The sequence below is a fragment of the Octodon degus genome, unplaced genomic scaffold (genome assembly GCF_000260255.1).
Source record: "Octodon degus isolate 3935 unplaced genomic scaffold, OctDeg1.0 scaffold00256, whole genome shotgun sequence".
In the NCBI taxonomy this organism is placed as follows: Eukaryota; Metazoa; Chordata; class Mammalia; order Rodentia; family Octodontidae; genus Octodon; species Octodon degus.
This window is the reverse complement of record NW_004524832.1, coordinates 2,675,146-2,687,408: the sequence shown is the minus strand read 5'-3', so window position 1 is coordinate 2,687,408 and position 12,263 is coordinate 2,675,146. Positions and strand designations below refer to the sequence as shown.

The 12,263-nt window shown below is 40.6% G+C and overlaps 1 protein-coding gene across 3 annotated transcripts in view; it reads right to left on the bottom strand.

Moving 5' to 3' along the window:
- Positions 1-12,263, bottom strand: part of Trpc3 (transient receptor potential cation channel subfamily C member 3) — an 83,833-nt gene that overhangs the window by 30,182 nt on the left and 41,388 nt on the right. For all 3 annotated transcript variants that reach the window (XM_004646157.2, XM_023706437.1, XM_023706438.1), the window contains exons 3-4: positions 11,348-11,536; positions 3,588-3,752 (exon numbers count right to left, since the gene is read on the bottom strand). In XM_004646157.2, coding sequence (XP_004646214.1) covers positions 3,588-3,752; positions 11,348-11,536 — 354 coding nt within the window. The remainder of the gene's footprint in view (positions 1-3,587; positions 3,753-11,347; positions 11,537-12,263) is intronic.

Genomic DNA, 12,263 nt, shown 5'->3' with positions numbered 1-12,263 from the left:
TACAGGCATGGACCACCATGCCCAGTCTCTGTAGCAGCTCAGAGTGCCCAGGGGGTGGCCAGCGCAGCATGTGGTCCTGGGGATAGAGCCCTGGTCTCTGCACTTGCCTACAGAGGCATTCAGTCTGCTTTGCTATCTCCCTGCCCCAATGTCTTTAAACTGTTTCTAAATGTTCATTCTGGGCTAGGCACAGTGGTGCATGCCTGAAACTCCAGTACATCAGAGGCTGAGAAAGGAGGACTGCTGAGAATTCAAGACCAGTCTGCACTACATAGTGAGTCCCTGTCTCAAATCAAAAAACAATAGATAGATAAATAAATAAATAAAAAGAACTTTCAAAAATGTCCAATTTATCTCAGGATATACTGTACTGGCAGATGCCCCTCTGGAAGTAACAAGGTATAATCTGGTTCTTGCTCTTATTTTTACATGAAAGATTATAAAAAGCCAAAATCTTTTTTTTTTTTTTTTTTTTGGTGGAACTGGGGATTGAACTCAGGCCCTTACGCTTGCCAGGGAAGTGCTTATTCCACTGAGCCATCTCCCTGGCCCCAAAAGCCAAAATTCTTAAAGTCTGGGGAAAAAAAAAAACCTTCAAATTCAGACTGTACAATTCCACTTTCTTTTTCTCTTTCTTTTTTCCTTCTTCTTCCTGTTCCTTTATTTATTTATTTATTTATTTATTTAGTACTGTGGATTATTCAGGGCTTTTTCTCTAAGTCATATCCCTAACTCCCTCCTCTCTCATTTTTATTTTGAGACTAAAATCTCACTAAATTAACCAAGCTGGGCTTGACTTTATGATCCCCCTGTCTCAGCTTCCAGAGGGCTGGGATTATACCATGACTAGATGTAGAATTCTTTAATGGTTTGTAAGTGAAATGTCATAATGACTTTGTAGAGACACAGAGGACATTAAAACCCTCTATTAAAAATGTCATTGTAATAACAGTGAATTTTAGTGCTATCTCAATATTCTAAAACCATTATGCCTTTTATCATATTTTATAAGGTAGAAAATACTAGAATTAAGGTAAATATCAGCTGGGCATGGTGGTGCACACCTGTAATCCCAGCATGCAGGAGGCTGAGGCTGGAGGATCGTTGAGAGTTTGAGAACAGCCTGGGGTTACAAAGTGAGCTCAAGTCTAGCCTGAACTGCATAGTGAGACCAGCTCAAAAAGACAAATATATATATCTATATATCTATATCTATATCTATATCTATATCTATATCTATATCTATATCTATATATATATATGCCATTTCTACTTCAAGAGGGAGATACACAATAATTAAAACCCCTGAGTAGATTAACTTAAGTAAATGTTATTTCTGAGTTTAGAAAATCATTCTATAGTACAAAATCACTTGCAAAGTTTAATTTATAATTATTTTAAGGTGACTACTTAATCCTGTGATATAATGTCCTTAAAAGTCCTATATTCTAGTAGAAATGGAAAACAATTCTTGGGCTGGGGAGATAGCTCAGCTGCTTAAGTGCTTGCCTGGCAAGCACAAACTCCTAAATTCGGTCCCTGGTTTAAAAAAAAAAAATATCTTCCTGTTCTCAGGCTTACTCAATGCAAGAATTAGATACTTGTGGCAGATTTACCAAATAAATTCCTCTATTCTACATACTCAGATCCTAATTTTAGTCCAATCTGTGACCTTAAAATGTATTGAGGTTCATATTTGTTTTGAGACAGGGTCTCACTAAGTAAACCAGGCTGGCCTCAACTTTTTTATGTAGCCAGGCTGGCCCTAAACTCAGAGATCTTCCTGCTTCAGTCTCCCAAGTGCTGGGATTCCAGGCATGTGCTACCATGCTTGGTGAGGTTTATATTTTAAAGGCTGCTAGGTTTGAACTGATGGTCTAGCACAGTGGTAGCGAGCCACATGAGGGCTGTGTACACTATTAAAGTTCTAACAGGTTCACCGTCACAGCTCTAAAATCTCAATTTATGTCAACAAACAGCCAAAACTGCTGTGCTTCTGAGACTGAACATGAACACACACAGACAAATGCATTGTCCAGAAACATGAAAAAATAAATGACAATGCAGTCATACGTCACTCCGCTGTTACCCCCAGTGAGAGGGCACGGGGATTTTTTGGGAGTTGCTGAATCTGAGTCTGACCAACCCTAAAGGTTGGTCCTATAAAACTTTAAACAAGATGGAAAGAAAGCAGCATGATCATTTTCAAAATAGAATGCACATGAGAATTATTGTTCCACTGCTCTTTCACTGTAGGATGGACGGGAGACAGCAGCTGCCAACAGGCTCCAGCGATGCTGAGTCCTACCTTCCTTTCCCTTCTCCACTCGGCAGCACTCTCCACACTGTTAGCAGCACTTTGAAAAGTGAGGAGGGGACAAAACCAGGAGCGGACCCCAAGATGCCTTCTTCAAACCTGATGTAATGTTTTAACAAATTAAGCTGCCATGAGAGGTCTGAACTTTCCAGTTCTTTCCCTCTAGAGAGGAAAGTGATGTGGGCAGATTATGATTTTTGCTTTAGGGCATACTCTTGCATAGTATTTATATATTTTAGCTTTCACTGTTTATGTATCTGAAGAATCATAAAGTAGTTTTCCATGATACGTAACGAAGGGACTTAGTCAAGTCATCAGACTTGATCCAAACAACAAACTTTCTGCTTAAAGTGCCCTGGGAAACTCAAGCACAAAGTGAGAGGGATGAAAGCCCCACACATGGATGGGGTGGGGCACAGGAGTGCTGGGGACACTGCCCAGCAGAGAATGACAGATTTCCTGGTTCCTATTAAGTGGCCTTGACTCATTTTGCCTAAAACAGCCTCTGATTTAAACAAAAACACATTTCAGAATATATAAACAGGATTAAAGGATCTCAGCGCAGCTCCCTTCTGCAGCGCACCCTCATTCACTGAACTCAGACTCTCTTAGCCTGGCTTCTGCCACTTTCCACACCGTTGAGGAAAATCTCAGGCACAACTAATTGGCTCTGCATGGGCCAGTCTCAGAGGAGAATAAAGACAGCTAACAAAATGATCCAAGCAACCCCAAACCCCCAACCCAAATTCTACTTGTTTTAGAACCTCCTAAAGGAACAAACAGGAGAACCTAATACACACACACTTCGGCTAGTGCTGTTATCTGTACTTCACACCTTCAGCCTTCAGTTGTTTGTGGAAGTTCAAGTGTTCCTCAGGTAACTAGCTCTTGATCCTCCTGTAGTCAGGGTGTGCACCCCCTTTCCTTCCATGATCAGCTGAGTCAATGCTCTGCTTATTAAGCTGTCAACAGCGCTGGTGCAAATGCTACTTCATTCAAGCTGTTTTTCCTCCTTTCTGTACCATGGAGACTTCATCTTAAAAGCCTAGGTATTTTGTGCCTGCAAATGTGATCTTCCCTGCTCATACCAAATCCTTTCTCATCCCTTATTTGAATTGATCCAGTCATTTAAAAGCACAGTCTGTATTCTTGACTCAATTAACATTCAGGGTAAAACAGACAAGAGCTCTAGGTTGAAGCTTTTTTCTTTCCCATCCTGAAGGGACATGCAACACCAACCAAAGAGGAAGTGTGTACAGAAGGCCAGTACCCTGCTGCAAGGTGCGATCCAATAGCCAATAGCCAGAAATGGGAGACCCAAGGCCACGACCAGCACAACCAGACACTTGATTGCAATAGTCTGTTCCCGCAGGCCTGAGAGGTTTTCATACCAAATCGTCAAGAGCTGCTGCTGGCAGTTGGGGTGAGCTACAAACTGCAGGGAAGAGGAGAGAGGAAAAGAGGTTACCACACTGTTGGCAATAATAGTTCACCTACCGAATGCATGTACATCCCCAAAATATTCACACATGTTCCAGAATTCAGTCCTTGGAAAGTTCTGGTGAAATTCTCCTTCCATTCATTTACCATAATTGCTTAATAGGTATTAGGAGAACTAATTTGGTAATAAGAGTGTAAAATTGAAAGAGAAAAAGTTATTCGGTTTAATATCTATTATAACAAAAAGAGAAATGGTATTTAATCTCATGAACAACTCCTAAAATGCTATATGTGTGAAGAATAGTTGGCTTTTCTTATGAATATGCATGCACTTTATTGAAAAATCTGAAAAAGATCTGCAAAGGAATCGATGAGCTGCAGGAATTGCACTAGTTCCCCACCGACCCTGCTTCCAGGAATGCATATGAACTGTCTTCTCTCTTATTTTGGAAATCCACCCACCTTTTTTTTTTTATTGCTTCCTCTATCACAGATCAAAAGAACACAAATGTTTACCAGTAGTTCCTTCATACCTATAATTCTAAGCAGGAAAAATGAGCAAATATTGCTTATTTCAGCCTTGCCATTTGATGGATGGATGGATTCATTCATTCATTGCTATTTGATTTTGCTAAGTCATCTACCTCCAGTGCTTAGAGGGGCTGGGATTCCTTTAAGATACAAATTTCTTCTATTTTTTTAATTTAAAAAATTTATTTTAAAATTTTCTCTTCCAATTCTTTTCCAGATAAAGAATACATTTGCAATCTGGCCCATCCAAAGGACCCTGCTCCAGAATGTCACCTCTTTCTGGTTGGGTACAAGTGTATCTTTGAATAGCCAGGTGTGGTTGCTCAGCTTGGAAATTAGGAAGAGTCATTTGAAAATCAGTGAACCAATCCATTTTTTAAAAGGGCTTTTAAGAAAGAAAAACAACAATAAAAAATCCAAGTACCAATGTCTTCTAAAAAAGCAAAATAAACAATATCAATGAACCTATTAGGAGCCAACTGTGAAGTGTATAGGGAACACTAAGAGAAGCTGCACTTGCTACTGGAAAAAAATGTTCATTTTTCATCAAGCTGCAGTTAATGATCCTAAAGATTCTTGGAACCCAGGCAATTCCTCAAGTTAGCGTCTGATCAATAGTACATCTGTGAGGAAGTGAACAGGCTGCCACTTACTGTTGTGGAGTTGCCCATCTGCAATTCTAATATTTTTTTTTTAAAAGCTCATTTCCCAGGACAGACAGTAGAGGCCCCATCTCCCCATCTCCACTCCTGCCCCGGAGCCTGATGTGCACCGCCCTTGAGGGAGTCCACAGAAGATTGTGCCAGCAGCTGCTGCCCCTGTGCCATCGTGCAGGAGTGGGCAATCCACTGACAGAGGAGGTGACAGTGCATTCATAGATACAGGATTTGAAACACTTTATACAACTCTTTGCAATAATGCTAACAGGGAGTGTGTGAGAGATTTAAAGTATTCAGAAGATGTTATCTTTTCTTGTTTGATAATTCAATATGAAAAAAATCATATTCTTATGAAACAAATATGTCCTTCCCCAAATTCATATGTTGCAATCATAATTCTTACTGCACTGTGTGAAGACAGAGCTCTCCTGCTAGGGGGACCCCCTGTGAGAGACACCCCAGGGAGCTCACTGGCCCTTACTGCCTTGTGATTTCAATGAGAGCTCAGCAGTATGAAGCCCAGAAAAGGGCCCTCCCCAGGACCCCACCATGCTGGCGCCCTGACTTCAGGCTTCAGCCTCCAAGACTGCAAGCAATCAATTTTTCTAGTTTGTAAATCACCCAATCTCTGGTCCTCTTTTATCAGAGGGCTCCAATGATTTAGACACCTATTTTATAAGTTTCTTTCAATTCAATGATAAAAATTCCATCTCCTGCTGTCCAATAGTCATTGCTCGTGCTGTGCACAAACCTTCTTTGCAAACCAAGATTTGTTCCCCTCCCAATGCTCTGAGTTTTGAAGACAGTATTTCACATAGCTATGCGTCATTATTTGAACTCTCAGTAAGAGTCTGTGGATGTAACTAACATTGAAACCTCACTAAGATTCTTGCTAAGAATTCCAAGTGTCCAGTTTTGCCTCTTTGTGGCTCCCTTTATGGTATTGGGATCACTTCCTTCATGCTCCACGCCTCCAACTGCAGCTCCCAAGTGTCCATCTCACTTATTCATTCACTCATCAAAATGTCCAAAATCCCCATTATTGCCCTGGCACTGCGTTGAGCACCTGGTACAAGAAGGCGACAGTGGGCCATCAGCGCTGGGCAGTGGTGAGCAGCACTGCTCCAGGCTTCACAGGAAGCTCTCAGCAAAGGCAACAACTTAAACTTGCTGCCTGTCAAAATATCAAGAATTAAAAATACTGTGGAACATTGGTCCAAATGTGTTTGGAGGGTTGGCCCATGCAAAGAAAAGATACCCCGAGTGAAACAGCCATCCTGGTTTAGGATGAAGAACTGCTATATAAGAAAAGCTACAAGTTAAGCTTATAATATCATCATATTAGATTATCATTTTTGAAGTCAACTTAGCATTTTTTTATTTTTAATAAGTCAAAGGTTTCTGCAAGATGCAAACTATCCATGAACTTAAACAGACAATTAGAAATATGTACAGTTGGATTGAGGGGCAAATTTCTCACTGGAGAAGTGCTACTTTCTGTGGTTTGAATGGGTCTCCTCCAAAATACAGATATTGCCAATGTGATATTGCTAAGAGATGGGTCTTTGAGGAGTGACTAGAGCCAGGTGCAGGTGTACCTCCAGACTGGGCTACTGCGGAGGCTGAAACAGGAGGACCCTGGAGCCCAGAGGTCTGAGACCACCTGGGTGATATAGTGAGATGCGATCTCTTCAACAAAACAAAACAGCAGCAGACTGGCGATTGCTCAGGAAGGCTGCCCACTCATTAAATGGAGGAAGGCTCTTGCGAAAGAGTCCAAACCATGTGAAGACGGTGTCCTCCAGAGGAAGCAGTCCTTACCAGACAACTGAAACTGCGCCTTCTTGAGCTTGGACGTACCAGCCTCAGAAGTATGAGGAAACACTTGTCTGCTCCTATACATCGTCCAGGTTCAGGTATTTAGTTACAGCCTCACCAATGGAGTAAGACATTGCTCTTTCTTCAGCTTTAAACTCTTAAGGACAGAAATAGTAATGTTGTGGTAAAGCACCCTCTTCCTACTCCCGTGCCCTGAGCTAGTCCTTCAATCTGAACATGTGCATTATGGCATGCATGATATCTGTATGAAGGTTGCATGGCTTCGAATATTTTACTGAAATCAGTCCTTCCTGTGTGATGCACATGCGCTGAGGGAATGTCACCCTTGCTGTGACTCGTACAGTGCACTACAAACATGTACTGTACATCAAATGTTAGTCAGAATCATGGTGCCGACTCTTTGCCTGTTAGTTTTTGAAATTCAGCTGAACAAACACATTTCTCACACAATTAAGTCTACTTGCTTCTTATTTAAGGTACTACACCACCACATGGACTGTGTCGATTCCTTTTAATCCACACAAATAGATTTTCTTTGATGATTTAAAACCCCAGTACAAGTGCATAAGAGGCATTCTAAAAAAAGAAAATAAAACCAATACAATATTAGCAAGCAAGTGCAGAAAACTAATCCCTCTGGGAAATGAGTTTTGCTCTTTTCAGTGACTTCAAATAGGACAGTGACCTTTATCTCTTAAAACTGTTTTACTTCCAAAAAAATCTTTTCATGCTGCCATACCAGTCCTAGCCAGCTGGATAAAGTTTTTGTGCTGTTTCCTAACTTCAGTGGACCAGCAAATTGAAGTCATTACAAAAATAATACCCTATTTGAGATTTTCTGATTTAAAGGGATAATGTTTGACAACCAAGAAAGTTTCAGTCTTTCAATGGAATAAAACTACCATTCCATTCAGAACAAATATTTTTTCATGCCAAATGACTAATAGATTGTAAACTGAACTACCAATTGGGCAAGTTACATAAAATAAATACATTTAAACCAAAAAAAAAAAAAAATCATGTTACACTCTCTTTCCGTCAAATCAGCCTCACTCAGAACTGTCTTGCTGTGAATACTGTTGTGCAAAAACATGGTAGGAAACTGTCCTGTTCTTAGTGACAATGTTAAGTTGTAATTCATAAAATTTAAGAGACAGCATTCTTGAGAATGAAAATTAGATGATTCAGTTTCTCTGTAAAGTTCACTGAACAGTGACATAAGAACTGGAAACTTAAGTTGCATATGCTTTCTGGATTTTCAAACTCAGAGGGCAAAATGTTGCTATGGCACAGGGCCTGGGCACCAGACAGGAGGCTGCATGGGGCAGGGCGTGGACTGAACTGGCCAAGGTTTGTACAGCCTGGGCTCTGTGTAGCCACCGCTCCCACTGCACTGCTCCCAGTCAGGCTCTTCCTGCACACTGTCTGCCCAGGAAGTGGACACATCATGGGTAATTTTATGTGCTTATCTTGCTGCATGCCTCTTTTAAAAATGACATTACTACACTTATATCTAATCCCATCAGAGAAAATAAGAAAGCAGGGAAGAAGAACCAAGGAAACTGTTCTTTCATTTTACGAGCCCAGTTTCACATATTCAATGGTCTACCTAGCTCAAGCATCAAGTATTTGTCAAGAAATTTCTCATGGTATACATAAACTCCACATAGGAGTTAGAACTCTAGGCTATTTACGTGGGGGAGGAGGAGGTTGACTTCTTGAGTCTCTTATGGGGCCCAAGTAGTTTAGTATTACACAAAAATAGTTTCTTTGATGGATATTTGAGTTGATTTAAATAAACATGAGCTTATTATGTTACTGAGGACCATCCATAACATAGAGTTATTTTGGAGTCCCAGTAGATTTTGCATCACCATAGACTACCTCTGGGCTACAGTGGGGAAATGCATCATTATTACCTAGGAAGTAGTTTTGCTCGGGTTCTGGCAACGAGATCATGGGTACTGGAAACGAGATCACGAGAAAAGACAACAGCAGGAGTGTGTGCACATGTTATTTTTCCTCTTTAGTATAGTGGAGATGGGTGAATGAAAAGGAAGGAAGCCTTTGAGAGGATAAAAGGAAGAATTAGGGCCTTATTGGAAATTCTGTCATGGCATTCTAATATATACTCATCAAGTGAAGATTTTTAAATCAGAAACTTTAATTTCTATTTTATGATATACAATAAGTAAAAGCAGAAATGCTCGAAAAGCCCTACCTCTCCTTTGAGTTCTAAATAAAAAAATGTGGGGTTTTCCTGAGGGCCAGCTGACAGCAAATCTATTACTAATGATACCTCATACATTGTAAGCTATATGCTGGTTTGTTTAAAATTAACATTCAGGAAGACATTCACTGCGCAAGACGGCTGGCTAACAACAGCACCTCTGTAGATGAGCTGTCTCTGCTGACATGACACTTTCAAAGCAATGATAAAAAGCCCGTGACAACTGAAATTCAATTCTCTCCTTTCAGGTGCCAAAGAGAAGAGATACATATTGCAATGTCTCTGAATATATGTCCAGACCGTTTTCTAAAAATGGCTTACTATCAATCTTCTTCAAAATTATATTTTCCCCTCAATATAGCAAAACTCTCAACTAGCAAGCCTGCTCTTAGAGGACTGTAATTACATTGTAACTCATAATTTTCTTGAAAAATTATTTTAATTTAGTGTGTGTGTGTGTGTGTGTGTGTGTGTGTGTGTGTGTTACTAGGAATTAAACCCAGTGCCATCACACTGAGCTACATCCCCTGCTATTTTCTATTTTATTTTGAGACAGGCTGAGCTCAAATTTGTGATCCTCTTGCCTCAGCCTCCCAGAGTGCTTGGATTGCAGGTGCGCCCCACCATACCAGGTTTACTTCAGTCTTTACTGAGAATCTTCACGCTTGATGGTCTTATGCAAGAGGAGAAATCTGTCACTAATGGCTAACCAAACTCCGGCTAAGTTCTACACACAGAACTCCGCTGTGAGAGCAGTGCATGCGTGCCCTTCCTGTTGATGCAGGTTCTGGCTGTCTGCAGCAGAGGCAGAACTGGTTGGCCACAGACACTCCCTTACCGGGTCAGTTCTGAGCCAGTTTCTCGGTGAGGTTACTGGAAACACAATGTAGATACGCTTGTTTCTTCACTGCTCCTTATCAGTCTGGTCTTTCCAACATCTTGTACTACACTCTCCTTGCTTAAATGGTCTGATCTTAAGCACTGAAAGCACTCAAAGGAACAGGAGATCTGTCTTTGATGATGGAACTTGCTTCAGAATGATTCTATGAATTTTCATAATGCCAGCATGTTACTATTTGATGCTTACAGACCCTGAGAGAATTGCACACATGATGTTGTAATCTTCAAAGCATAGAACAGTAGAGCTATTACTGTCTCCACTTTGCTGATGAGCACACCAGGGCTTGAAAGGCCGTGTGACTTGTCCATGGCCATTTAGGGAACTGTGGTTCCCTTACAGGCTGGCTCTAGAGCTTGTCCCCTTGTGCCACAGCATGCTGTGGAAGGAACAGAAGACTTGGCTATGCACTGAATGACCAAGTCATAAAACCAGATCTTTTCCTGATGACAGCTTACTTTTTTGTTATTTATTGCTTCTTTCAAGTACAAAAACAATCCCATCTGACAGATGCTGTATAACTGAATTTTTATTATAGTGAGATCAATTTTGATCAATTATTTAGCAGTCCCATTTAAGCCAGCAAATAGATACACATATGCATTTGGGGGGGCGGTAATCAGACACTTGCACACCCACCTCTACAGTGGTGTGACTTTAAGCTTGGCAAACTTCAGTTCCTTGTACAATAGAAACTTCACCATCCATTGTAGCCATTTTGTTTTGTTTTTAGTGTATTTAGTACAGGGTCTACAGGGTCTCACTATGTAGATTGGACTCATAGTGGTTCTGTTTGCAGCCTCCTAAGCTCTGGGATTACAGGTGGATGCCACCATGCCCAGTGTCATTCACAGTCTTAGTGTGCTCCAAGGGTGGGGGCAGGGCCAGCATGACAGGCCTGGGATTGAACCTCTAGCCCCTGCGTCTTCCTAAGCAGGTGCTTTAATCCGCTGAGCTATCTGGCTGGCTCCAGTGTACCCACTTTATACTTTAAGTGAATAATATAGTATAAGCTTGCCACAAAGATTAACAAGAGAATATATGTATATATATATATATATATATATATATCCTTGCAAATATATATATGATATTATTATTAGTATTGCAATTATCCATTTCCAGAGTGCTTTTGCAGAACTCAGTGCATTTGACTTGAACAAAATCCTGAGATCTATGAAGTATCATTTTCCTTGTATATAAGGAAAATAAAACAAAGATTTATGGCTTATCTAAGATTCAATATCCCTTAATAAATGGAAAGGATTAGAACCTAGATATTTAACTCACAACTTTATCATGATTATTCACTTAATCTCTTCCATGAATACAAACATTTTATTTATCAGCAGCATCTATCTGAATCATTTTTAAAATGTCCTGAATTACGGCATCAATATTGCACATCCATGGATGAGAGCGGGCTCCCTCACCTTTTTTACTTCATACTTAATGGCAAGTTTGACACGACTCAGTGAAGCTTTGTGCCTGTGCACTTCCAGAGGCTCTGTGGATTCCAGATCTCCATTGAGAATGGCTTCTACCTCCTCTGAGTCCCGGCAAAGATCAAGCACACCCACTACAAAGTCTTTGCACTGCATGGACAGCTTCCTGTAGTCATTCTGAAAATGAAAGGTTATGGGATTAATGCCAAGAACTTCCTCTACTTTACAGGAAAGGGTTTAGGGTGTGTGTGGAGTAGGAAAAGGTTTCCCCAGATGCAAAGCTTGTTGAGTCAGACACAGGCTGAATTTGTCCCCCTGCCTCCACATCTTCTTAGGTAGATTTCCTTTTTTAATCTGTCCAATTATATTTAATCAGCACTGATAATGGTATACACATGGTCTCACTTATATGCAAAAATCTAAAAATGTCAAACTCAGAGAAGACTGGAATGGTGTTTGCCCAGATGCTGGGGGATAGGGAGGGAATAGAGACACTGGTCAAAGGGTACAAAGTTTCAGTGAGACAGGAGGAAAAAATTTTGGCTTATCTGCTGTACAGCCCAGGGATATAATTTTAACAATATATATGTTCTTGAAATTGCTAAGAGAAATTTCAAATGTCATACCACAAAAAGTGAGGTGATGGATTTGTTAACTAACATAATTATTCAACATTATATGAATACATAAAACACTACATGGTACCCCATAAATACACGTAGTTATTGTTTTTCAAGGAAAAAAATTTAGCTAGGAAAGTAGTTTGGTGGTAGCATGCTTGCCTAGCACACACAAGGCCCTGAGTCTGATTCCTAGCACTGAGAAAACCTGCAATTGGGCTGGGGAGATGGCTCAGTAGAATAAGCGCTCCCCTGGCAAGTGCAAGGGCCTGAGTTCAATCCCC